Source organism: Microcaecilia unicolor, chromosome 2 (genome assembly GCF_901765095.1).
Source record: "Microcaecilia unicolor chromosome 2, aMicUni1.1, whole genome shotgun sequence".
NCBI classification, from domain to species: Eukaryota; Metazoa; Chordata; class Amphibia; order Gymnophiona; family Siphonopidae; genus Microcaecilia; species Microcaecilia unicolor.
The window spans coordinates 258,739,778-258,767,602 of record NC_044032.1 but is presented as its reverse complement, the minus strand read 5'-3'; the positions used below and the strand labels follow the sequence as shown (position 1 = coordinate 258,767,602).

At 45.6% G+C, this 27,825-nt stretch overlaps 1 protein-coding gene across 1 annotated transcript in view; it reads left to right on the top strand.

Annotated features, from left to right (window-relative positions):
- The window catches only part of LOC115463477 (plexin-A3-like), a 362,021-nt gene that overhangs the window by 68,257 nt on the left and 265,939 nt on the right, over positions 1-27,825 (top strand). Inside the window, 2 exon segments of the mRNA XM_030194015.1 lie at positions 10,772-10,900; positions 14,278-14,378. Coding sequence (XP_030049875.1) covers positions 10,772-10,900; positions 14,278-14,378 — 230 coding nt within the window.

Here is a 27,825-nt window from a genome sequence, read left to right as displayed (position 1 = left end):
CCTACCTTCCTTTACAGCCCCCAGTTTCAGTTCCAGCCCTATTCTCCCTCCTGCCCTGCATTTATGCCCCCATTTTAGCTTCTAGTTCGAGCCCAGCCGCAGCCCCCAATCCCCAGGTGTCTGCCCTCAGCTCCTGCGACAGCCCCTTTCTCTTTTCTGTTGCCCTGCATGCATTTTTTAAATCGCTGAATTGCCAGTGTCTGTGAAGGAAGCATGCTGCCTCCAACCTTCCCTCACTGGCACCCTTGCAGAAACAGGAAATTACATCAGAGGAGAGTGGTACACAGTGAGGGAAGGCCCGATGCAGCCTGCTTCCTTCACACTGTCGATTCAAAGATTTTAAAAAATGCATGCAGGATGGCAGAAATGAGAAGGGGGCTGTCGCGGGAGCTGAGGGTGGACAAGTGGGGACTGGGCCTGTGGTTGGGGCTGAAATTAGCAGCTGAGAAGGGTCTTATGCTGGAACTGAGAGCTGCCAGTAGCAGAAGAACATACGGGCCCCGGGTGATGTTATGGGCTCGGGCACTTGGCGTCCTATAGCGCCAGTACCCCGGACCAGGGTCTCACCTGGTCCATTGGCTGAGCCAGCGCTGAGGGGCAGTGGGATTTGAACCCTGGTTCACCTGGTTCTCAGCCTGTTGCCCTCACCATTAGGTACAGCTAATATATATAATACATGTTCCCAAACATGTTTGGTAACTCAACAGTAAACTAATGGCTGGCAGTTTTGAAGCTTGGTGACCATTTGGCAACCTACCAAAAAAAAAAAAACGTTAGGCAAATTATTTTATGTTTGCCACATAGGAGTTCTGTTAGTGCTACTGAGCGCCACTGTCACATGGCCAACAGAAAGATTCTGGACTGGGGAGTCAAGGCTGACTGGGAGCCAAGTACCTGCATGTATTTCCAGAATAATGCAAATATTATTGTTTTAATATGTTTATATTAGTGCATTAGTTTTTTGGCACATAATTTCAAGGAGTGTATCAGTGTGCATAATACCAGCAGTAACAGAGGCACTGGGGTAGTCAGCCGATCCAGCTGTACCAGAGACATGGTAAAGGGGTCTTTCCCTGCTGTGTTCAGAAGTGCTCCTACTGTTCCTTTACTGCTGGCATAGGTATTAACCCCCACCCTACAGATTTTAACTTAGCTGTTTGGGGAGGATAAGGTGGGGTGACTTACTGACCTGACCGCCTATGCATTCAAAGATTGAAAGGAGAGATTTATTGGTGAAGTGTTCAGCCAGAATAACTTGTAAGTAATAACTTGTCGCTATACTGGAATAGTAGGGAGAGTGGCATCTACACATGTAGGTCTGCCAATGCACCTCATTTCTGTCTTGCAGCCCCAGCCCCCCTCTAGGGCTGCCAAGAGACTGAGCTGGGCCCAGGGCAGGGCTGCTTCTGCCGGGCCCGGAGCAGGGCCACCACCCCCTTCCAGGATCGTCACTGCTGCTGCTGCCACCCACCCGCTGCAACTGTAAATACTTTGCCTGGCGGGGATCCGAAGGCCCTGCCAGCAGAAGAGCCTCCAGCGCTGCTCTTCTTTGTGCTGCTGCATGGCCTGCCCCTGCGGCTGCTTTTTCTCTCCTGTCCTGCATGCTCGGTTTCTAAACAAAGCATGCATGTCCTGAGGGGAGAAGTAGCCCAGGCAATGTGGCAGAGTGAAGAAGAGCAGCACTGGAGGAAGATCTCTTCTGCTGGTGGGGCCTGGGGGGGGACCCCCACCAGCCTGCTGTGTCTGCTCCTCCAGGTCCTCCCCAGCCTCCAAGGGGGGCCCAGTGCCGGAGTTTTCTCTCTTCTGCTTCTGTCGGGACGTGATCACCCGGGTCCTGTCAGGAGAGAGGGAGAGAGAGAGAGAGAGAGTCCCCGGTGCCGGGCCCCCCTTGGAAGCCTGGGTCTGGGGAATTTTTCCCCCCTTGCTCCCTCCCCTTCCACCTCCCTGGCAGTGCACCTTCCTCTTTGTCCTGCAACACTCCCTCTTGTGCATGAGGTTGTCTTGGACTCACTGTTTCTGTGTGTATTTTATTCCTCTGGAGAAGTTCTGCTTTGAAGAGGTAGGGAAGAGATAGTAGCTCACTACTTCTCCCTCTCTTCGCCTTGCCCCTCTCGCTTTTTTCTGGTGTTAGTCTGACATTTCTCCACCATCCTTTTGCCAGCGGAAGAATTAGAAATGACACTTTTAATAAGCTGTCCCAGGAAGCGTTTTTTTTTTTTTTCATGTGAGAGACTGGAAAGAGAGAAGTGGCAGGCATGCTCACAAATTAAATATTAAACCCTATTAAAGGCTGGCTTTATTTCCAGCTCTTGCATTCACTCACACCTCTCATTATCACCAAACCCTCAATGCTTAGAGGGTGCATCAAATTAAAGAAATTTTCCACACTAACTTTTTTTTTTTTAAGTTATTTCAGATTGGAGTGAGTACTCTTTTGCTGTTTCTCCTCTCTTTAAATTATATTTACGTTTCAGTAAAGTAACCCACATCACAAATATTTGGAGGTGAACCTGCGGCCCTAGGACTGATCCCTGCAATACTCCACTGATAACACCCCCTATCTACAGAGCAAGCTCCATTTACCTCTACCCTGTGTCTCTTTCCATTCAAACAAGTTTTAACCCAGTCAGTTACTCTAGGTCCCATACCAAGGGTATTCAGTTTATTTATGAGTTGCCTGTGAAGGAACCGTGTCGAAAGCTTTGAAATCTAGGTACACCACATCTAGCACCCCTCTCATGTCCAGCTGTTTGGTCACCCAGTCGAAGAAATCAATCAAATTTGTCTGACACGACCTGCCTCTAGTGAAGCCATGCTGCCTCGGGTCCTGCATTCCATTCAGTTTGAGAAACCTCACAATCCTCTACTTTAGAAGCGTTTCCATTACTTTATTATTATTATTATTATTAGCATTTGTATAGCGCTACCAGACGCACGCAGCGCTGAACACCTGACACAAAGAGACAGTCCCTGCTCAAAAGAGCTTACAATCTAAGTAATACAGACAAACAAGACAGTTACGGGTGAGGGAAGTAATGGGTGAGAAGGGAGGAAGGGACAAGGGGAGGGCAATTGTGGCTAGGAGCTAAAAGCTGCAGTGAAAAGGTGGGTTTTCAGCATAGATTTGAAATAGGTAGAGATGGAGCTAGACCGAGGTCAGACTGATAGGTCTGTAATTCCCAACCTCCTCCTTACTTCCACTCTTGTGCAAAGGGACCACATCTGCTCTTCTCCAGTCCTCCGGGAGTCCGGGACCACTCTGGACTCTAAGGAAGCATTGAAGAGGTCGGTTGGCAGAGCCACCAGAACTTCTCCAAGTTCCTTGAGCAACCTCGGATGTATCCCATCAAGCCCCATCGCTTTGTCTACTTTTAGTTTAGTTAGCTCCTCACGAACACAGTCCTCTGAGAACGGGTCTTGGTCTACCATCCATCCATCCCCATTTGTATTTGTTTTTGTGGCACTACCCAAATTTGATGGTAGGGTGTCTAGGCTACAATAAAATGACTAGAACTGTAATGCTTGTTCAACATCCTAATGTGATTTCAACTGAAAAGGCAGAAAAGATAAGTCTCCTAATACTCTGAATCCCCTTCTGAATCTCCCTCACCTCTGGGCTAAATTGGAGAACATAAGCCAATGTGTCCTAAACCTGTTAGACCCTTCCTAATCTCCTTATTAACTACAATGTGCCATGTCCTTCAGACTGGAAGCAGCTGTAAACTCACTAAGGGTTCTCTCGACTTGCCTTTATTGTTTTTAAAAAAAAAAGGCACAACCCCTTGAAATCTATCTACCATTCTAGATATTTTAACTGGAACAGAAGTTTCTAAAATGTGAATAAGAATTGTTCTGTTGCCCAACCAAATTTCAAGTTTAATAGGAATGTACTACTCTGCCCATCAAATACAATCTATCTGAGCGGCTTACAACACTAATACAGGGGAAAAAGAGGGAAATACGATATAACAGACTAGAAAGGAAAGGTGGAGATGAACTACAGTATTCAATAGGACAGAGGGGAGGGGCCAACACAATAGGGATCATCTGTGTTCTTCACCTTACAGCGACAACCTTGGGAAATTGTGGAGAGAAACTACTCATATTATGAGATTGCTTCAGTAAAAAGGAATGTTTAAAGATCTGCCTTGAATTGTTGTTGGGAGGTTTGTAATCTGAGATGATGTGGCAACATATATCCATTGTAATGGGCCTATAACTGAAAAGAGAGCACGTCCTAAGTCCAAAGAGGATGCACTCAAGTTTGAAGTTTTGACACAAGGACTGGCAAATCAAAGCAGTGTCGTAACTTCCAATCTTGATGAGTTTTTCTGAATCTCTTGCACCCTGCCCCCAATTTAAATCAAATAGGAGTGTGATCTAATGATGTGACCAAGGTATTGAGATTATCTGCATTTCCTATTGGAAAAAAAAATCAAATCCAGGGTATTACCCTTCAGATGGATGGCTGAGTGAACCATCTGAACAAGTGATGAATCTTTCATGACCTGAAAGAAATTTTTTTCATCCTCACCTTGAACATCTTGGAGAAAACGAATCTCCCAGGACAAATAATTACTCAGACCTGCTGGATAAATGAACTCCATTAAGGACTGAGTTGATGATACACAAGAAGGAGCTGTATAAACCACCAACAGACCCAACAACTTAGGTGTGGCTAAGGCGAGTAAAAAGCCCCTTCACAGCCTGGCACTGACTGCTTAACTCTGTAGGTCATGAAACATTTTAAAAAAATGCAATCTCTGCTCCTTTTTATTCCATCCTTACATAATGAAATTCCCAGTACGAAGAAAAAGCATCAATTAACAATCTTCTCTTTCCCCAAGTTTGTTAAACATAAGTCTAAAGAAAACTCACCAAAATCCTTAATGAAATGCCATATTTTTCCCCTAAGGAACACACATTGGTAAGACTAAATGAGCAGGCTTGAACAGGTTCATGAGCTGCTAACCCAACTTGCTTAACTGCAGAGTGCAGACAGTAACTTCTCTGACTGTTTGAACTTACATTCCAGGTGCATGGGCATGACCCATATTCCTCCCCCCCCCCTCCAAAAATGGGAACAAAACAAGCAGCTCAATACATTGGTAAGGGACCAGCACTCAATCAAATCAGAATTGTTACAATATCTGCGTTCAAAGCTTTGCACCAAAGGGCAAGACACACCCTTTTGGTAGTGCACCTCCTGACCCCACATCCAATTTCATTTGAAACGATTTTTATGGATGACCATATAGAATAAACAATACAAGAATACACTCTGAATGTTCAGGATAACAGTATTACCAAACACAGATAGGACTACATTTGTCTAGAGAAGATAAAACTAGATAGTCATCATTTCCTTATTAATATAGAAAGAAACCCATTCCCCACCCCCAAGCCCTTCTCCCACTCCCTCCTCTCCCCAAAATTGACTAAGTCTAGATGAAGCCAAACCTTAGCTCCCAATGAAAGGAAAAAAAAAACTGACCAGGAGACAGGTTCCTTCAAGTCTCTTGGAACCAACTAAGTTACCCCACATCCAATTTAAAGGGGCAGGTTGTGCCTAGATATCATGTCGGAGCAGAGCTTCACCACTTGAAGTAGCAGCTCGCAAGTCCAAACTGAAAAAAAATTCAAGGCAGACAAGGCAGTCGTGCTGCAATGCATCAGGTCACAGCCCATCTCAGACTCTGGCAAAGGATGACAGTCAAAGCACTTCCTGTCTTTAGAGTTTGTGCAGGGTCTGTACAGGGCTGGCGTAACCATTAGGCAGACTAAGTAGCTGCCTAGTGCAGCAGCTTCAGTGGGAGGGGAGCGACAGTGAGAGCAACTGAAGTGAATGCAGAGCAATAGATCCTGATCTCAACACAACAAAGCATTATTGTGTACCTTTTGGCATCAGGAAGATGAGCAGTTTTTAAAGTAGCCATTTTGGAAATTGCCTTTGTGTTTGGTTGAAGAAATGTGTATGTAAAACAAAGTTTAATACAGTACAGTCTCAATTGTCCGACCTTCGCTAATCCGACCATCCAGTATATCCGCAGACCCCCCAGTGGCATCATCGCTTTTATTTCTATTAAGAATCTTTATTTTAGAACAATTTTTGAAAATCTGGAAAGGTATGCCTTTGTTTATGTATTGTTTGAGGGGTTTATGCAGGTTTTTTTTTCGAATTATCTGACTTTTCACTTCTCCGACAACAGATTGGTCCTGTTTATGTCGGATAATCGAGACTGTACTTGTCAATTATGCATTTTTACAGGATTGTTTTGGGAGGTGTGGTGTTTGAATGTCATGATTAGGTTTCATTGTAAAAATCTGGGGAGGGGGTGTGTGAAGGGATGTGGGGGGAAGTCATCTGGGGTGCCTTATACCCTTGCACAGCCTGGGCCTGCTCTCTCCTCACATTCAGCCTTCCTGGTGCTAAGAACACCTGTGTCTATGTGACTGATATATGGTAAAACACGATTCGAAAGCGCTAAACCCCTTCGAGAAGAGCTGCACTGGCTCCCAATCAAAGAACGGATTGTCCATAAAATCATTTACGGCATAGTCCCAGGATACATGACAGACCTCATTGATCTACCAACTAGAAACAGACTCAGATCAGCACGATCATACCTAAACCTACATTACCCAAACTGTAAAGGGCTAAAATACAAAACAACTCATGCATCTAACTTCTCCTGCTTAAGTGCACAACTATGGAATGGACTCCCGTATGCAGTGAAAACAATACAAGACCACCTAAACTTCAGGAAATCATTAAAAACCCACCTCTTCAAAAAAGCTTATCCCGCCGATCCAACATAAATCCCCACACCAAGCAACACAACACAACCAAAGACCGTACTGGACAACTCACTATCCCTGTCCCCCCGACCCCATGTCGCCTGATTCACTTCTACCTCATGCAACCACTACACAATCTTGTATTTGTTATCAACCATAATGGAAAACGCCTTTACAATACCTTGTAAGCCACATTGAGCCTGCAAATAGGTGGGAAAATGTGGGGTATAAATGTAACAAATAATAAAAAATATGTGTGGGGGAGGGGGAGAGGGAGGCAGGAGGGAGGTAGGGAGGGATGAGGGGGGTCTAAACTTGTGTCTGATTGCTGCTGCCTGAAGACAGACACACACACACCAGGTTCACTGTTCAGATGCTGCCGGCAGCATCAATAAAGAAAGCAAGCTGCCTCCATCTGGCCCCGGAAGCATTCCCTCACCTGTGTCCCACCTATTCAGACATAGGAAGTTGTGTCAGAGAAGGTGAGACACAGCAGAGGGCACGCTTCTGGGGTCAACTGGAGGCAGCTTGCTGTATCTATGATTCTGCTGACAGCCACTGCTGAAGGACAAGAAGGAAGGAAGGAAGGATGGAAGGAAGGAAGAGATAGATACCAGATAACAAGGGAGTGGGAAGAAGGGTAAAAATGACAGACAGTGTACTAGGTACGGGAAGGGAGGGGGAGAGATAGCAGACCGGGGGTGGGGGTGGAGAATGCTAAACTGGAGAGGAAGGGAGATGGGAGATTTCACATGAGGAGAGATGCAGCTACCCACGGGGTGGGGGTGGGGATAGAGAGAGAGATAGAGTGCCTTGGGGTCAGGGTAAGGGACAGAGAGATGGAGTACCTTGGGGACAGGGTGGGAGAGAGAGAGAGAGAGAGATGCAGGACCTTGGGGGTAGGGTAAGGGGGGGGGGAGAGATATGGAGTACCTTGCGAACAGGGTAGGGGAGAGAAAGAGAGAGAGATGGGGGAGAGGTAGAAATGCTGGTCTTGAGGTGGGGTGCAAGAGAAAGGGAGAAGGGAAGAATGCATGATGCTGAACATGGGGAGGGGGATAGTGACACATGCTTTACATGAAAGATAGAGCCACAGAGGCAATGAAGATGGACACGGAGAGAAAGAAAATGTCAACTAGGCAGAAGACCCTAGAAAAAGCAGAAGATGAACGGTACTGGGGGCAGAGTACGGAAGAACAGAGCAGAAAATGGATGGCACTCGTGGGGGTGGGGAGGAGAAGGGGAATAGAGCTAAAGATGGGACCAGGGAAGGGAATAGAGCACAAGGTGAATGGGATTAGGGGGTTGGAGAAGGGAGAAGGGGAACAGAAAATGACTAGGACTTTGATTGAGTGAGAAAGTGTTGGTGGGGGGGGGGACAGAGCAGGGAATTAGGGATGGAAGAGATGGAGTGTGAATTTCAAGGGGATATTGAGATTTGGGAATGGTAGTTATGAGTAGGGGTGTGTTGGTGGATTGAAAAATGAGCAAGGGTGTGAAATAGGGGGTAAGAGAAGGGGATGGAGTGGGGGAAATGTTCAGTCAGGTATGAATGACCTGGAAGACTGGGGAGAGGATGAGAGGCATTTAAAAGGGATGGGAGGGGTATGAGAGGAAGGGGATGGGTCTCTGAAGGGGTTGCGTGAGGGTGGAAATGGTGTTAAAAAGATGGTGGAAGAGGCATAATAGGAAATGGGTTACAGTGTGAGATAGAAGAATGACTGGAGGCAAGGGAAGGAACAAGAGACAGGAATGGAGCTGGGGATGGTGAGGAAACGTAAGGTAGACGAGGGCTGAGAGGATTAGTACAGAGAATGGAAATGGGGGTTAGGGAGTGAAGGAAAGATGAAGTGGGTCATAGGAGACTTGGGAAGGAGAGAGACGGGAGGCAATGAGAATAAGAGAGAGGGGATGAAAGAGAGATGGGAAAAGCTGGTAGGTAGTTGAGAGGTGGAAACTATGGCCTAGAGGGTGAAAGAAAGGGAGAATGAGGATAGAAACAAATAGGCAGATATAAACATAGAGAAAAGTGAGGGAAAAAAACATAGAAGAAAGCAGTGGCAGACAGATGTTGAGAAGGAAAAGAAGAAAAGAGAAGAAATGGAAAGACAAACCTGGAAAAGAATGTAAGAGAAGACTGACTCAAGGAAAGTGGGAAAGAGACTGAGACCAGCAGAATTAGAAAAATAAAATGCCCAGACAACAAAGGTAGAAAAGACAAATATTATTTATTACTCTTTAAGGATTGCGATATGTCTGCTTTGGGAAATGTGCATTTTTTTTCTGTTTTGGTATTTTGCAAAGTACAGGAGAAAATAAATTTATGTTTCTCTTTTACCACTATTTGCACTATTTATAGAGTCTGGCTTTCTTGGGCAGAGAGGAAGAAGGGTCTTCATTTCAGTTTTTGTATGTATGTTTTTTGTGGTCCCCCTGTTTTGTTCCAGGTGAAGATCTGTCCATGCTCTGTGTGTGTGACTGAGGTGAAGGATTTTGCTAGCACCGAAGTGGGCAACGACGGTTCTCAAGGGCCACAACCCAGTCTGGTTTTCAAGATTTCTACAATTAATATTCTTGAGATCTATTTGCATACATTGGAAACAGTACATGCAAATCAATCTCATGCATATTCATTGTGGAAATCTTGAAATGGACCTTGAAGACCATAGTTGCCCACCCGGGTGTTAGCATGTAGTGTCTGTGTAGGAATATTTCAGCTTGTTCTAGTTTCTCAGTAGTAGGTATATGGGTGCTCTAGGGTCCAATGTAATACTTATAGCACTATCTTCTTATAGGTGGGTTAGGTTATGATTGGTAAGTTTGCTGTATAGATTTTTAATGTTTTTCTGCAGGGTTGTTGTTATTTTGCAAAGTGATTGGCCCTATTTGAAAGCAGGCCCTTGGCACCCAAAATAAAAATGCTCGGTATTAGTGCTTTCCACATCATAGAGCAGTGATTCTTAACCCAGTCCTCAGGGCACACCCAGCTGCTCAGGTTTTCAGGATATCTGCAACGAATATTATGCGATTTGCACTCATTGTCTCCTTGGTGGGTTCAGAAATCTATTCATGCATATGCAGTGTAGATATCCTTAAATCCTGACTAGCTAGGTGTACCTCGAGGACTGAATTGAGATGTATTCCTGTAGGGTCACCACACAGACAAAATCCCATCTATTTTAAACAAAGTATCTGGCAGTGGAAGGAGTGTGTGCTGTTCCTGAGGTGATAATCACAATTTGAATATTTCTTTTATGGTGAGTTGTAAGGGGGAGCAGCTCCACTGAGGAAAGGCTCTTTATGCATAGAAGGCCATGAAGTCTTATATTGTTAAAGTGGGGGAGGGGTGTGTGATGCCCAGAAATGCCGCTTTGGCTTGCCACCCGCTATAACTAGCTTGTCCCTTTGTTGCCACCCCAAATATTTCTGTCTAGGGACGCCACTGCTCCCATCCTCACCCCATCCCACCTCTCCTTACTTTCTCCAGCTCTTATTCTTTCATCCCCACCCCATTTGGCACACTCTTAAGCTCTCTGTCCCCCCACAGTATCTACTTCAACTTCATTTGTCTTTCCTCCCTGACCCTATTGCATAGCAAGAGGGGGTGAACAGATGCACATTGGGCTAGTATGTTGTCCTCTACTGTCCTGGACCCGACTGGACTGTTCATTTGAACTGAGCTGATCTTCACACAGATGTGCAGTTCAAATGTGTGATTCAATTCTGCACAAGTTCTGTATTGTGCAGTTACACAGAATTCCTCCTGGCATAGGCAGCAGAATAGGGTGGGCCACAAACATCATCAGCTATTAAAAAGCCTGAGGGATCAGAAATTGGGTTAGCTCCACCAGCCCAAACTGGGTTTTGCTGCCCTTGCCCCCAGGAGTAGGTTCTGCCCTGAATCCTAGCATATTTAGCATTCGCTTACCCCCTCTCATCCACTGTTCATGCGTTTGTGTCCTTTCTTCCCTAGATCCGAGTAGATGGCACCCAGGATGTTTTGCTGTATGAGACGGTGCCAGTGGTGGAGGGGCGACCGATCCTCCGTGACATGGTTTTCAGCCCTGACCGGCACTCTATCTACCTCCTAAGCGAGAAGCAGGTAAGCAGGGGTGTGGGGTCAGTGGAGAGGGAAGAGGGCTGGTTTTGCTTGCCTGTTATTTGCATAGAGTTTATTTACTACATCGGTTCTATACATCATGTTTCAAAATAACAGGACCCCTTATTTTCTCTATAAGAAATGGCTGGGAGTACAGTACTAAAACCTGGTTTACAAATAGCTCTATGATAGAGCTAGAAGATGATCATAAATATGTTTTTTGTAAACTTCATGTAATAAAAATGCTTTGAAATGTCACATGAACGTTTGAAAACAATAAATATGAACACTAAAGTTGTGCCCAAAATCAATTTACATACAGAACTTTGCCAGATTTAATTTAAACTGTCAGTGCAAATTGTATGTTCAAAATGTATCTGCCTGGAGTGGGTCTGCAGAACTTAATACCAGATCTTTGACTTGGTCAGTGACATCGGCGGTGCATGCGCTTCGGGGTCGACTGCTGCCAGGGCAGCTTTTGAAATCACCGGTAATATCAATTTTGCAAATAAGTTTCTTCAGTACATCAAGTGTGTTTTTCAGGAAACAATAAGAAGCTTTTTCACTCTGTAACATTTTATTTGTCTCAAATTTTACTATGTGCTTATCTAGCAAAAAACCCGTGTTGACCAACTGTACATATCATTATTACGTCATGATTTGCATAGAATATTTATCACATTACATATTTATTGCATGATCTTTTTATTGCTGTTTGAGAGCCAAGTTTTATTGTACACCCACAAGAAAAGGAAACAGGAAACAATTCTCACGGAAAATCCAATATGCAACAGAAAGTGTGGAGATGGACACAATGACTTCCAACTAGGGAGTAAAAACCAAAGGCAGTCTTTATTGGAATGAAGTACCAGAGTAGATACCCGACACAGGATTGTGTTTTGGCGGATACAGCTGCCTGCCTGTGGGGTAACAACTCTGCAATGCGTCTGCAGTGCTGATAAAAGATGTTAACAGTTATTGGGTAAGATGGTGTGGCTGATAATAGCTATGTGGAACTCCCGCAAGGTCAACAAGCGCAATGAACAAGCCAAAGTAAAACACTGTCACCAGTGTGGTGCGAAAGTTAAAAAAAAAAAAAAAAAGGACCATTTTTTACCTGCCAAAACATGGTCCTGTGTTGGGTATCTATTCTGGTGCTTGGTTCAATAAAGGCTGCCTTTGGTTTTGACTTTCTGGTTGGAAGTCATTGTGAGCAAAGGGTTAACTGAAAATCAAAAAAATAAGGAGGAAAAAGCCTCAAGAAGCTCCCAGCCTATAGCTGTAAGAGCAGGACTTCTTCAACATTGGCAGAAAACCTCCTTAAACATTAACTTCTGCAGGGGAGAAATGCTGGAAATGGATGGAGAGGAGCGCAGGCGAGAGAGGAGAATTGCTGGACATGGATGGATGGATGGAGGGAAGGCACGAGAGAGAGGAGAATTGCTGCACATGGGTGGAGAGGAGAGCAGGGGAGAGAGGAGAATTGCTGGACATGGATGGATGGAGGGGTGGACAGGGGAGAGAGGAGACTTGGATGGAGGAGAGGGGAGAGAGAATTATTGCTGGATATGGATACAGGGGAGGGAAGAGAGGAGAAATGCTGGACATAGATAGAAGGGAGGAGAGAGGAGAAATGCTGGACATGGATGGAGGGAAGGGAAGACAGAGGAAGGAGAAGCACATGGATGGGGGGAGGGGAGAGAGGAGAAATGCTGGACATGGATGGAGGGAAGGGAAGACAAAGGAAGGAGAAGCACATGGATGGGGGGAGGGGAGAGAGGAGAATTGCTGGACACGGATGGATAGAAGGGAAGGCAGGAGAGAGAAGAGAATTGCTGGACATGGATGGCGAGGAGAGCATGGGATAGAGGAGAATTGCTGGACATGGATGGATGGAGGGGTGGACAGGGGAGATAGGAGACTTGGAGGGAGGAGAGGGGAGAGAGAATTATTGCTGGATATGGATACAGGGGAGGGAAGAGAGGAGAAATGCTGGACATAGATAGAAGGGAGGAGAGAGGAGAAATGCTGGACATGGATGGAGGGGAGGGAAGACAGAGGAAGGAGAAGCACATGGATGGAGGGGAGGGGAGAGAGGAGAAATGCTGGACATGGATGGAGATGAGAGAAAGGGAAGAGAGGTGAAAAACTGCACATGGAAGGAGAAAATAGGCAAAAGCTGGATACACTGTATATCTCCTCCAGTCAAGTCTGCGGAGGACCCAGCTTTTACTTATGGATGTAGGGCAAGACATGAAGAAGAAAGGAGGAAAGTAAAGAAATAAATGAAAAGGAAGCCCTGGAAACAGAGTTAAGAGAACAGATAGAGAGCAGCAGAATCAGAGACTGGAACCAACATGGTCAGAAAAACAGTCACCAGACAACAAAGGTAGAAAAAAATCATTTTATTTTCATTTTAGTGTTTGAAATATGTCCAATTTGAGAATTTACATCTGCTGTCTTATTTTGAACTGGGTATACTGGAGCTGTAACAGCTTACAGAAATTATTTATAATGAAAAAAAAAATCACAAGGTATTGAAGCCGGGCTGATGCTCAAAGCTTACAGTGCTAGCAACGTCTGGCTTAAACTTGTTCTAGCCAGTCCAGAGATCACCTGGAGAAACAAGCAGATAGCCAATCAACTGGGAAAAGTCCCTATGATGTCAGCTGGGGGGGGGGGGGGTGGAGAGACAAGCAGACAGCCAATCGACTGGGGAAAGCCCCTGTGATGTCAGCTTGGCGGGGGCTTTCAGCAAGGAGGAGATTCCCGAGCTAAATCATGGGTGGGGGGGGGGGGGGCAGAGAGAAGGCAAGTAAGCTGCAGGAAGAAGGTGGAGCCAGCTCCAGAGCACTGCAAGGGAAAGGAGACAAAGGAACAATGGAACCAGAAAGTACTGGGGGGGGGGGGGGGGGGGGGGGGGGGGGGGAGGAAGGAGTACACCAGGCCTAGCACATGCGCAGAACAGGAACACTTACTGAGAGACTGCTCTGCGCATGTGCTAGGCGCTTTCCTTATCAAGCTGCTTGTTGAAATTGTGTGCAGCTCATTTGCATGCCATTTCCTTTGAGCATCACTCACTATTTCCAAATGCATGTGGTTTTTAACGAGACTTTGTGTATTGGGCCATGAGAGAAGTCTTGAGTTCTAATCCTCTGTTCTGCTAAAGAGTATCCCTCTTTGAATGTACAAGGCTTCTCTTTATCTGATTTTTATTGTATTACTTTTGGCCACCAGTTTCAGTATTGGGCTAGAGATTCACTGCTTAGTGTTATAGATTTCGGGTGTTTCAGCCTGTAGCTCTGAGGGCTTAGGTTACATTTTTCATATCTGGGGATAAGGAAAGGTGTTTGCTCTGAAAGCTCCTTTCTTTTTTACAGGTAGTTCGAGTGCCAGTAGAGAGCTGTAAGCAGTACCAGACTTGCTCCGCTTGCCTGGGTTCTGGTGACCCACACTGCGGTTGGTGCGTCCTCCACAACAAGTAAGTTAAGTAAAAGGGCTGGAAAGGGAGGGGGGGGGGGTCTGTCATAATTATGGCAGGGGTGGGCATCAGGTTTAGCAGGTATCAGAACTGTTTTCACTAGTATGCTGTCACATTGTGCAATTAGTGACAGACATGGGATAAGAATGTGTAATGGACCTCAGAATGTGACACTGGAGCATGGAGCAGGTGTTAGAGAGGTGTAGGTGATGCTGTGCTCCCTCAACTGAACTGTCCCTCCCCTCCCTCACATCAACTCTTTCGGGAGGCTGTGGAAGCAGGATATTATAAATGAATGTAAGGTCTCTGTCCCCATTGTGCACTCACAGCCCATGTGCTGGCTTTGCACGCCCAGGGCTTCCTTTTAGAAGCAGGATTTTGCACAGGAGAAGGAGGAGGAAGGGTCAGCTTAAGGTTTGTGAATGCACAATGGAATCGTCAATGAGCATGTTGCCTCCAACATGGTGCTTCTGCCACTTGGAAGGGTTGAGGTGAAGGGGAGGGAGACCTGGGACTTGGAATTTCTGCTGTGCTCCTTTCCTTCCTACCCTCTGTCATTTCTTTTGCTGTCTAAGTAACCTATGCAGGTCCTGGCTGAGCTGCTGAATTGACAGGTAGGGAACAAGAGGGAAAAGGATAGAAGTAGCAGCCCTACCTGATGGGCCCCCATGGGCCAGAGGGTGGCATAAGTCAGATGGGGTCAGTTTTGTACTCAAAGGCAGGAAGAGGAACATGTTGGGGTCAGATCTGAATGTGTAAGAGTGTGTTGGGGAGGGAGAGTTTGCAGTGCACCCTCTGTTCCCTTCTAGTGTTAGTTCATGCCAGTCTGAGGGGGAGGGAGTGAACATTTTCATAAGAACATAATTGTTGGTTCAAACCAAAGATCTATCTAGCACAGTATCCTGTTTTTAACCAAAATCCTGATGTCAGTAAAATAGCTGCACTGATCCAGCCTGGAAGAGAGGCTGCAGTAGTGCCAGGCTGGTAGTGTATCTGAGAGAGTCACTGCTTCCTATTGCAGGGTTCCTCTCCTCCTCCACTGTATTCTCTGACGTGTTCACTTCAGCTATCACTGGGACATAGTTTCAGTACAAAGGAATAGAGAAAGACTTTCTCCTTGCCCTCCATTCTGTGGCTTGGTCACAAAACCCTTCCCAGACACCTATGTGTATGTGTGTGTGTGGTGGGGGCAGTCGGGAAGATATGGTCTTTTGTAGAAGGGTGCTAAGGATGCAGCTTGAGCCCTGGAAACACACTGACCATTGTGCACCCAGTAAGCAGGGCAGTACTGGCAGAAGGTGCCTGGGGAGCTCTGGTGATGGCACTTGTTGCTCAGGTCCAGACCTTGTGTATTTTGTGTTATCTATCCTGAAATGTTAAACTTTCCCAAACCAATGCAGAGATTTGCACAAACCAATGCAGAGATTTGCAGTTCCGTTTCTCTTACTAAGCCTGTACATATGTATTTTGTTTATCCCTCTTACTCTGTTTTTCCTCAGAGCTGTAACTTCCCTGAGCCCTCTGCTTTTCTTCCCTTTATGAATAAAGGTAGCAGGAATCTGTATACAGAAATATTGACACACTTTTCTTTCTCTGCTTCCCACAGTTTGTGCGTGTGTGTGTATATATGTGTATATATATCTATAGACAAATACCTAAAAGCCTGGTAGGATTGTGAGGTTGCATAAGAATTGTACAGATAACTCATCCCCACCTTTAAAAAGGGGGCATTGGGGGAAGGAAACAGATGCTCCTCTTGAACAGGTCTGTAAGAAAAACACCAAGGGCCCTGTTTACTAAGGCGCGTTAATGTTTTTAACGCGCCTACAATTAGCATGTGCGCTAACTGCATAGGTGCCTATAGGGATATTGTAAGCACATACATGGATAACGTGCGTTAAAAATGCTAATGCACCTATAACGCGGCTTAGTAAACAGGGCCCTAAATCTGAAACAGCATGAGAAAAGGTTTCTGGGTTTGGTGTGATTGATAGGTCGTGGTTTGAGTGTGGAGCAAATCATAGCAATGGGCTAAATGTATCCTCTGCTCTTCATCTAACCCCATTGTTTTATTTTCAGCAATTTATTTTAATTCTGTGGTATTTTGAATGGGGGGAGGACTTTCTGTCAGGTGGGGAGGACGGGTCTCATTTATTTTTCCGGGCAAAGATGTAGATCTTGTTGGATCCAAGAAAGAACCAGATTCTCTTTGAGTCATGATGTCCTTTATTGGATGCACCTAAGAATTATCCAGAGTGATGCTGTGGGAACTTCTGGGGACCTTCTTCACCTGTCACATCTGGGGCCTGTGTGCTCTGGAAAAGTGATCCAATCTGTAATGAACATTTCTGGCTTATAAACTAAAGATACATCCTAGAGAAGCAAATCTGGGTTGCTAATTTCAGCTTCAAGTGTGTCTATCAAGGACATCTGTATATTGAGGACTATCTTTTTTTTGGTTTATTTCAGAATTTATGTTACATTATAAAATTTTGGTGCAATGAGGGAATAAACACCCAGTCAGTGAAATCAATATAGATTTTTCTTGGCCCTGCTTGCACCCACCCTCCTCAAAACTGAAAACCTAGAGTAGCAGGTAATGTACTCATAAATATACTCAGATTCATCAGGGTAGTTTATTCCCTTTTTGTGGGAGAAGTGGCAAAGGGTAAGGAAGGGGGTACAATTCACCATTCCATGCCCACCCCAAACTATGCCTATGCCCAAATTGTATTAGTCTCTGGCTCATTTGGTTTTAGGTTTGTCTCTGTGGGTACAGGGGTATGCATTCATGTGGTTACTGTCATTTCAGTGAAGAATACCCTGCATGAGTTCTGTCAAAATTACCAGTGTTCCAGATTTTTGAAAGAGATCATTTGAAAGTGCAAGGGGTAATTTGTTGAAATTCTAAGCAGAACTGTCTACAGTGTAATGCTTTGGATGTCTTTATGTGGTACACTTCTACATGGTGGCAGTGATTGTGGTAGGAAAATGCTTACTGCATGCAAGTTTTTTTCCTGGTGGGTGCCTGTAGGGGTAGAGGGCAAGGAAGCGTCTCTGCTTTGGTTCCTGTGTGTACACCATAGAAAGATACTGTATTTTCGCGAATATAACATGCGTGTTATGCAATGTTTTACTTATCGTGAATACTCATTGTGGGTTAAACAAGGGTGCAGGTTATACAAGTCATTACATTTAAAGGTCTCTGTGGAGGAGGCACTGTTTTTATATAGAAAAAAAACCACAACTCCCGAAATGATAAAACACTTTTATTACAAGAAGCATTTAGTAAAGTCTCCATAGCTACTTTTGATAATATACCTTATAAGGAAGCATTGAACAGATCTATAGCAAAAAAACAAACAAACAAACAAACTTCCAAATGGTCAGCATAAAACAGTTCTTATTGAAAAGATAGAAGTTTATGGCATCATTACTTCATAGCGTCTCAAACATTATCTTGTTCATCACTCAGCAGCTGTTCTTGTGTTCGGAATATCAAAACTGACCAGTACCTCATCTATGTGGATCATGTCTCCCGGTTGCAGGAAAACATATGCCCAGCTTCATGATTTCCACATTTTTTTGCGTATTCGACTGCCAATAATTTGAAGTCAGCTGTATACAACTTTCTTTTTGGACAACTGGGAAATTTACGGTAAACCTTTCCTTCATGTCGGCTGGCCTTGCTTTTCTTCCAGCCCAGCATTGTTGGCATGCCATGGCCACCCATGCCCCCACACTCCTGCATATGCTCATTTCGGCTCAAAGAACTGAGCATGCACATGGAGTACAGGGGTGCAGGCTATTCAAAACCTTTTTTACTTAGTTCTTTCTTTTCCGCTGGATATACATGGGTGCGGGTTATATACGCGAAAATATGGTACACATGTGCACTTGCAGCCATGGGAGCACACAAATTCCCTACATATATGCATATCATGTGTATCTACACATATGCATGTGAACTTGCAGCGAGAGCAGATAACAAGGGAACAGGGCACGTCTCTATAGATGCAAAATCGTTGGCCTGAGCCACTATCAGGTTGTACCCTCTGCAGCCACTAAATGTGCAGCAGTGTCAGGAGTTGTTTTTCCCGTTTGGCATGACTCTTGGGTTTCACTACCTGGCTGGTATGTAACATGAATATCCCCCTGAGACAGGCTTGATAGTCGAAACATAGCCATGTCAGAGCATGTCAACTTCATGGCTTTTCATTGGTGGGTTTGCTTGAAGTGTAAGGGTTTCCTACACTAAAACCATTTTTTTAAGGTTGAAAAAATGTGATTGCCCGTGCAGTAGTCTGGTTGGACAGCTGTTGCCCTGTTGTGCTGACCCTTGTTGAGGTTATTTTACACTGGTGTTCTTATACAGTGGCTGTACCTCCCTTTACTTATGCTGTTAGTGAACATGCCGGCCCCAGCACAACCTCTGGCCGCTGGAGAGATTTTTCCATCACTAATCCTCTACCTGCCTCTCATTTCCTCTCTGGACTCTTTCCAGTATCTGTTCCTCTTCCCTCCATCCTTCCTTCCTTGCTGTCTGTCCATCTTCCCTTTATTGTTCAGCTCTGGCTTTGACTGTAACGTATTGCTTCATACACAGAGCTGTCCAACCCAGAGAGAGACACATTCCAGTCCCCCCTCTCCCTTCCATCTCCTTCTTCTGTTTGTCCTGGTCTCCTTTTGCCATTTCTTCGTATCTTCTTTCACTTTCCATGCCTCTGCATGTCTGTCTCCCTCCCCCCCCCCTCGTGTGTCGATGACATATCCTCCCCTCCACTATTCACACTGCCAGATCTCAGGGAAAAAATGTGTTTTCATCAGTGCAATCCAAGGGATGCTGGCAGTGCTGGAACGCTTAACCACAGGCCTCCATGCTGAAAGCTGCAGGGTCCTCCTCTCGGCTCCAAACAAAAAATTAATTTAACATGTGGGATATGAACTTTTAGCTGCTGACTCAGGGCTACCTGACAGAAATGGAAGTGTGTGGTTGTGTGTGTGTGTACACTTGTATGTTTGTGGTTCTGTGTGTGTGCAGGCATGGGGGCACAGCTGTCAGTGCACTTCAGACCCGCCCTGCAGGACCCTGCCTATTCCAGTACTGAGGTTCCCCCACCCCCATGGCTTTGCCAGTATCTCATTCCTGCTTTCATGCCAGCTGATACACGTTACATGTAAATGATTTCACTAGAACCCTGATCCATGGAGGAAATGGAGTGCATTGACTCCTCTGGCTCACCTCGGCCTCTCTTTTACTACATTTCCTGTTAGGGGTTGAAGCTCTGCTGTGTAAAAGCTGATAAAGTAAACTGTCTCCTGAGGGAACAAGGTCATTTCAGGTGCTGCTTCTCCCTGCACGCAGGGCTGGTGCTAGGGTTCTGGCGCCCCCCTACAGCGTATTATTCAGCACCCCCGATCTATCCAGCATCTCCTCTCTCTCTTTTCTCCTCCAGACTCCTCCCCTCCTCCCAGTCCCCCACAGCACCTTCTCTCTCCCCTCCCCTCTCAGCACAGTGGAATGCATTTTTGTTTTGGGGGGATCCTAGCTCAGCCCCCACTTTCACCTTCAGTTCCCATGTTCCCGCACCAATTTACATGTAGTCAATTTTATGTAAACCATATACCCCCTAATTCTATAACAGGGTGTCTAAAGTAAGGCACCATTTGTGCAGGTATGTTACAGAATACTAGAACCTATGCACATATAATGCACACTGACATGCTAAAGTGCTATTCCATAATTTATGTGCAAGAACTATAAGTGCAAACAGCATGGCCCTGGCGACTTAGTACCCCTACCCTGAGCCAGCAACACGGGGGCTGGAGGCCAGTCTCCCCAACCCTGTCTGATACAAGTTCAAGGGGGCTGGAGATCCGGTGAGTCTCCAGCCCCCTAACCCCCTAGCATCCCCCCCCCCCAAAATAAAGCCCTGGTGGCCCTGTGGGCCGCAAATCAACCCCCCCCCCCCGACTTGGTGGTCTAGTGGCCCTCTTCCCTACCCCCCCCATACCTTTGTTGGAGGAGGGAGATACTCCCTCCTCTTCCAGCAGCGCCGCCTCGAAAATGGAAAATACAATGCCCAGCCCTGCCCAGTGCATCCTGGGATGCTCTGGGTGGGGCTTCAAACATAAAAGGGAGGATGTGCTGGATGGGGCTTCACACCATATAAGGAGCTGGGCACCACCATTTTTGAGGTGGCACTGCTGGAAGAGGAAGGAGTCTATCTCCCTCATCCAACAAAGGTACGGGGGGGGCAGGCCAATGGACCACCAGGTTTGATTTGTGGCTGGATGCTAGGGAGGTTAGTAGGGCTGGAGACCCACTGGATCTCCAGCCCCCCCCCCCCCCCCCGAACTTGGGTCGGGGGGATTTCAGGTGCACCAGACCTCCAGCCCTCATGTCGCTGGGGGGGGCGGGGTTCCTGCTCCTGTGGGGTTGAGCTGCATTGGGAGGGAATTGGGGGTCTGCTAGCATGCAAATGCATGCTGGACAGGGCTCACTATTCCTCCCCAATGGTCTGCAAATCCTAACCCTAACGCCAACTCCAAGCTGTCATAGGGTTTGCCACGGACAGCTCACTGGAATGCATTTTTTTAACCTACGGGTAGCTACATTTTTTAATTCTTCCTTCCCCTCCCCCCCAGATATCTTAAGCCCTATCATTCACCTGTTTTACTTTTTGTATTTACCTCCTTTGTTCTTCCATTTCTACCTGTGTCTTTTTCTTCCCCGTCTCCTATTTTCAGTGTTTCACTCACTTTTCAAGTTGCCCATTTCTGTATTTATTGCTTCCCTAGTTTATCTTCCCTGCCTCTCATTCCTTACCAACCTCCAGCTCCTTCCCTGTCACTGATCCCCTCTCCAGCTCCAGACCCTTTATGTCTTATCTCCTTATCCAGGCTCTCATTTCCCCTTTAATCTTCCTTATTTCCACCGTTTCTCACCTCCTTCAAAGATTTGACCTCTTCCTTTGTCCCTCACCTTCTTTACAAATCTCCTTCTCTTTTGCCCCACGTCTTCTGCCATATTTCCTTCTCCAGTGTTTATTTACTCTACCTTTCCTCCACCTTAACCCTAATACCCATCCCTCTGCCCCTCTGTCTTCACCTTTCCCTGCATATAACCTTGTTTTTCCCCATCTCCCACACAGTATCTGCCCTTCTCTGCTAGGGGGCACTTATTCCAAAAGAATAGACCCCACCTTAACTGGGATGGAACAGACTGCTGGCACTAAAATTTAAAAAGGAGACAGAACAGCTTTTAAACTAAAATGGGGGGGGGGGGGGGGGGGGAAGCTGACAGTCGCCAGGAGCGCATGGTTCGGTGTGGAGTGTTCTTGAAAGATACTACTGAAACAGGACATTAGGGAATTCCAATAGAGATGGTTTCAACAATGGTGAAAGAAATCCAGGAGTGTCTAAGGGGAGAGCAGAGTGAAGGATGCAAATTATCCCCATCAACTTCTAAGCAGGTTGTAGACGCAAGGAAAAAGCGAAATTTAAAGTGTCTATATACAAATGCTAGAAGCCTAAAATATAAGATGTGAGAGAGTATATAGCACTAAATGAAGTGCTAGATATAATAGGCATCTCAAAGACCTGGTGGAAGGAGGGCAATCAGTGGGACAGTATATTAACAAGGAAAATTATATTGCAATGATAGAGTGGATCAAATTGTGGGTGGAGGGTTATGCTATATGCTAAAGAGGGAATTGAGTCAAACAAAATAAACATTCTACATGAAACAAATAGCAGCATGGAATCCTTGTGGATAAAAATTCCATGGGTGAAGGGAAGGAGTATACTGGAGAAGGCTGTACTGCTGTCTGCCAGGACAGAATGAAGAAATGTTTAAAGAAATTAGGAAAGTCGGCAACAGTATAATAGTTGATGATTTCAGTTACTCCAATATTGACTGGATAAATGTTAGATCAGGGGGCACTAGGGAGGTAAGATTCCTAGACATAATAAATGACCTGCTTCTTGGAGCAGCTGGTCCAGGAACCAACAAGAAGGGGAGCTATTTTAGACCTAGTTCTTAGTGGAATGCAGGGCATTGTACAAAAGGTAACAGTATTGGGTCTGCTGGGAAACAGTGATCATAACATGATCAAATTTGATCTAATACCTGGAGTGAAATCACAAAGGAAACCTACTGTAGCAGCATTTAATTTTCGAAAGGTTGACTATGATAAAATGAAGAAAAAGGATTAAAAAGATGCTAAAAGAATCAGCTGCAAAAATCAGGACTTTAAATCAGGCATGGGCATTGTTCAAAAATACCATCTTGGAAGTCCAGACCAGATGTATTCTATATATTTACAAATGTAGAAAGAAGAGCAAACGACAGCCAGCATGGTTAAAAGGTGAAGAGAAAGAGGCTGAGAAAGACGCTATTAGAGCCAAAAGAGCATTCTTGAAAGAATGGAAAAAAAATCTGAATGAAGAGAATAAGAAGCAACATAAGCACTGTCAAGCTAGATGCAAAGCATTGATAAAGAAGGCTAAAAGAGAGTATGAAGAAAAACTTGCTGCGGACACAACAACTCAGCAGCAACATTTTAGGTACTTCAGAAGCAGAAAGACTATGACTACTACTACTACTTAATATTTCTAGAGCGCTACTAGGGTTACGCAGCGCTGTACAGTTTAACAAAGAAGGACAGTCCCTGCTCAAAGGAGCTTACAATCTAAAGGACGAAATGTCAAGTTGGGGCAGTCTAGATTTCCTGAATAGAGGTATGGTGGTTAGGTGCCGAAGGCGACATTGAAGAGGTGGGCTTTGAGCAAGGATTTGAAGATGGGAAGGGGGCCTGGCGTATGGGCTCAGGGAGTTTATTCCAAGCATGGGGTGAGCCGAGGCAGAAAGGGCGGAGCCTGGAGTTGGGGGTGGTGGAGAAGGGTACTGAAAGGAGGGATTTGTCTTGAGAGCGGAGGCTACGGGTAGGATCGTAAAGGGAGATGAGGGTAGAGAGGTAAGGAGGGGCTGCAGATTGAGTGCATTTGTAAGTTAGTAGGAGAAGCTTGAACTGTATGCGGTACCTGATCGGAAGCCAGTGAAGTGACTTGAGGAGAGGGGTGATATGAGTGTATATATATATATATATATATATATATATATATAAGTATATGAGGGGATTTGTGGGACTGTTAGATCATGAAGGAGCAAATGGAACACTCAGGGAGGACAAGGCCATAGCAGAGAGACTGAATGAATTCTTTTCTTCGGTCTTTACACAAGAAGGTGTAAGAGATCTACCTGTACCAGAAATGGTTTTCAAGGGTGACAATGTGGAGGAACTGAAAAATCTTGGTGAACCTGGAAGATGTACTTGGCCAAATTGACAAATTAAAGAGTAGTAAATCACCTGGACCGGATGGCATACACCCTAGGGTGTGAAATTGCTGATCTGCTGTTAGTGATCTGTAACCTGTCATTAAAATCATCCATAGTATCTAAAGATTGGAAGGTGACCACTGTAACACCAACTTTTTAAAATAGTTTCAGAGATGATCTGGAAATTACGGACTAGTAAGCCTGAATTCAGTGCCAGGCAAAAAGTGGAAATTATTATAAAATTACGAAACAATGTTACTTAGAGAAACATGATTTAATGGGATAGAGTCAGCATGGATTCAGCCAAGGGAAGTCCTGCCTCACCTATTTGCTTAATTTCTTTGATAGTATGAATAAACATTTTGATAAAGGTGAGCTGGTTGATGTAGTATATCTAGATTTTCAGAAAGCTTTTGACAAAATTCCTCATGAGAAAACTAGAGTCATGGGATAGGAAGCAAGGTTCTGTTGTGGATTAGGAATTGGTTATTGTACAGAAAACAGAGGGTAGGTTTAAATGGCCATTTTTCTCAATGGAGGAGGGTGTCGCGGGGATCTGCACTGGGATTGGTGCTATTTAACATATGTATAAATGATCTATAAACTGGAACAAGTGAGGTGATTAAATTTCCAGATGACACAAAATATTCAAAGTTGTTAAAAACACGTGCGGACTATGAAAAATTGCAGGAAGACCTTAAGAAATTGGAAGACTGGGTATTAATGCCAGATGAAATTTAATGTGGATAAATGCAAAGTGATGTACATTGGGAAGAATAATCCGAATAATAGTTACCTGATGCTGGGGTCCACCTGAAATCTTCTGCCCAGTGTGCGGAGGCCAAAAAAACAAACAGGATTCTAGGAGGTATTAGAAAATATTATAATGCCCATGGTGCAACCTCACCTTGAATATTGCATTCACTTCTGGTTGCCATATTTCAAAAAAGACATAGTGGAATTAGAAAAGGTTCAAAGAAGAGTGACCAAAGTGATAAAGGGGCTGGAACTCCTCTCATATATCAGAAAAGGTTTAAGAGGGTAGGGCTCTTCAGCCTGGAAAAGAGACTGCTGAGGGGAGATATGATTGAGGTCTACAGAATTCTTAGTGTTGTAGAACAGGTAAAAGTGAATCGATTTTTTTACTCTTTCAAAAAGTAGAAAGACTAGGGGACATTCAAGGAAGTTACATGGAAATACTTTTTTAAAAACAAATAGGAGGAAGTGATGGAGACGTGTAGGTGGTTGAGTCTTTATTGGATAACATCAAAAAGCGACTCGACACAGCTGCTGTGTTTTGGTGCCATAGTGCCTGCCTCAGGAGTCTACAAATGGTGGAAATTGTCACCTGCACCTTTGCGTGGTTTTGGGAAAGCTACTGCTTGCCCTGGGATTGGTAGCATGGAATGTTGCTGCTATTTGGGCTACCTGGATTAGCCATTGTTGGAAACAGGATACTGGGCTAGATGGACTATTGGTCTGACCCAGTTTGGCTATTCTTTTGTTCTCATGTTCCCAGCCCCTGCGTCTGCCCCCAACCCCAGTCTGATAGGTGTGAGCTCCCCTTCTCTCTACTCCAGATTTAGCATCAAACCCATCTTGCATCTGCTTGCAGCATCAGACCATTTCTGTCACCCCTACCATCTGGTAGCAGTAGCTCCCATGCCCCCTCTTTTGAGTCCCATTATCCATCCTGCCCCAGTTCCAGTCCTGGCCTGCTTCTCCCAGCTGCCCTTTCTGTTTTCAGCCCCCAGTTCCATCCCCAAACCTCTTCTCTCAACTTCCCCCTTTTCATCCCCCAATTACAGCCCCATTCTCCCACCTCTCACAGCCCCTAGTTCCAGTCCTAGTCCCTTCTTCCACCTGCCCCCCCCCCTTTTCAACCCCTGAGTTCCAGCCCTAACCCCCTTCTCAGCTGCTAGTTCCTACCCCATTCACAGCCCCAGTCCCCACCTGCCCACCCTCAGCTCCCACGACAGTTCCCTTCTCGTTCTTGCCGCCCTGCAGTTTAAAATCTTTTACCTTGATTCGGCAGCATTTGCGAAGGAAGCAAGCTGCCTTAAACCTCATCTCACTGTCCCGCCCTCATGGAAGTAGGAAATTACATCAGAGGAGGGCCGGTCATGCAGGGTGGTAGGAACGAGAAGGGGCCTGTCATGGGCAGGTGGGGACTAGGGGCTGTGGCTGGAACTAGCAGCTGAGAAGGGGGCTAGGCCTGGAACTGGGAGCAGCCGTTACACATGGATTATGGCACCCTTCAAAGGTTGGCTCTCCTCTGCTATGCTTACCGAGTTGTGCAGGCCCTGCCTGCATCTCACCTCTTTCTCTTATCAATGCAGGACTTTGTCTTCCCAAGGAGGGAGGGGAGAAGCAGGCAAACATGTTGGAAATAGGAGAGAAGGAAAAACCTGCTAGTGGTCACTGGTTGGTTAATGATGCAGCTCTTCTGTGGGCCCTGCTGTGGCCAGTCCCCATGCTGGAGAGTCATCCTGTCCAGATGCACACTGTCCATAGCAGCGCTGGCTCCACATGCTTAGGGTAGCCCCACATGCCCTGTCTTTCCAGAGCACTTCCAGCTGTGCTTCCTCCAGATGTTTTATTACTGTTTCTGTCCCACCCCCCCCCCCTCATTCCAAAAATAGTGTTAAAAAAAGAGAGAAGCAGTTAAACTATGCCGGACAAAGAGGAAGAGGTTTAGAGTGATGCACAGAGAGGAAGCTGTGGAAAAGGTTGAGATTCTATTTTGAGGGGCAGAGCTAGAACTGAAATGGGGGAGCTGGGGGGGGGGAGGGGGATGGCGGGTCCCGTACCAGAATTTTGCCCGCCTTTTACAGGTGGATATAGAACATCAGCACACTGCTTCAGCAACAGTAATGTACACTCGGAGATCTTGCTCTCCAACAGCTAGTGATTGATTGATGTTGTACTTCTTATCAATTACTCCTCATTGTCAATGTTTATTAGCCATGATTGATGGCTGGCTGAGTACCTGCATATAATAAACTCATCTCTCTGGCTCTCTCTCTCTCTCTCTCTCACACACACACACACACACCTCTCTCTCTCACACACACACACACACGGCTCGCTCTCTCTCTCTCTCTCACACACACACACACACACACACACACACACATACACACACTTCGTTTCTGATATGACAGTGCTTCAGACAGTTTTGCTTTCATTTGGGACAGAGCTGGGATTGGAACTTGGGCATAGAGAGACAACATGGTATATAACTGTAAACTGAGCAGCAGCTCTGAGCTGGGATCAAACACAAGATCACTCTTCCACAGGGACTTTTAACACTGGGGTCATGCTAATGTACTACAGAACCCATCCTCAGCTTCCCTTGCCCAGTGCCACTCTGAAATAACTGTGGGAGAGACAAAAAGTAGAATTCAGTAAAGCCTGAGATAAGGGCAGAGGGTCCTTACTTACACAGATGAAGTGAAATCCAGCAATCGCCTTTTGCTGCAGGAGGGAATGAGTTGGGCAGAGGCTAGATGGGCCTCTGGTCCTTATCTATGTGGAGCTCTCTTCTGTACAGCAAAGTGATGTGTGAACAGTGAGTGGAGGGAGAGGTACTAAAGGGATCCTTATTACTCAGGATCATCCTGTCATTGGAGTAACATAGTAAATGACGGCAGATAAAGACCTGAATGGTCCATCCAGCCTGCCCAACAAGATAAATTCATTTTACATAGTATGGATTACTTTATATGTATACCTGAGTTTGATTTGACCTTGCCATTCTCAGGGCACAGACCGTAGAAGTCTGGCCAGCACTCTTCTTGTACTAAAAGTTCTGAAGCTAACGTTGAAGCCCCTTAAAATTTACACTCTATCCCATCCATATCTATTCACTGAGTGACCACTCAGTGCATCCCCTCCTTCTGCCATATCTTCCCAGCACAGGGAAAGTATGCTGTGGTTGTGGTGTCTCCTTTCACAGCTGGGTTTTTTATTTATTTTCCTGTGGCGCTCCCAAGATGTAGCTGGTGAATTAAATGAATACCACCTGTCTCTCCTAGACTGTCTGCTGCCTGGTCACTGCTTCCTTCCTCTCTTCCCCTGCAGTCACCTGCACCCTGTACACTTGCT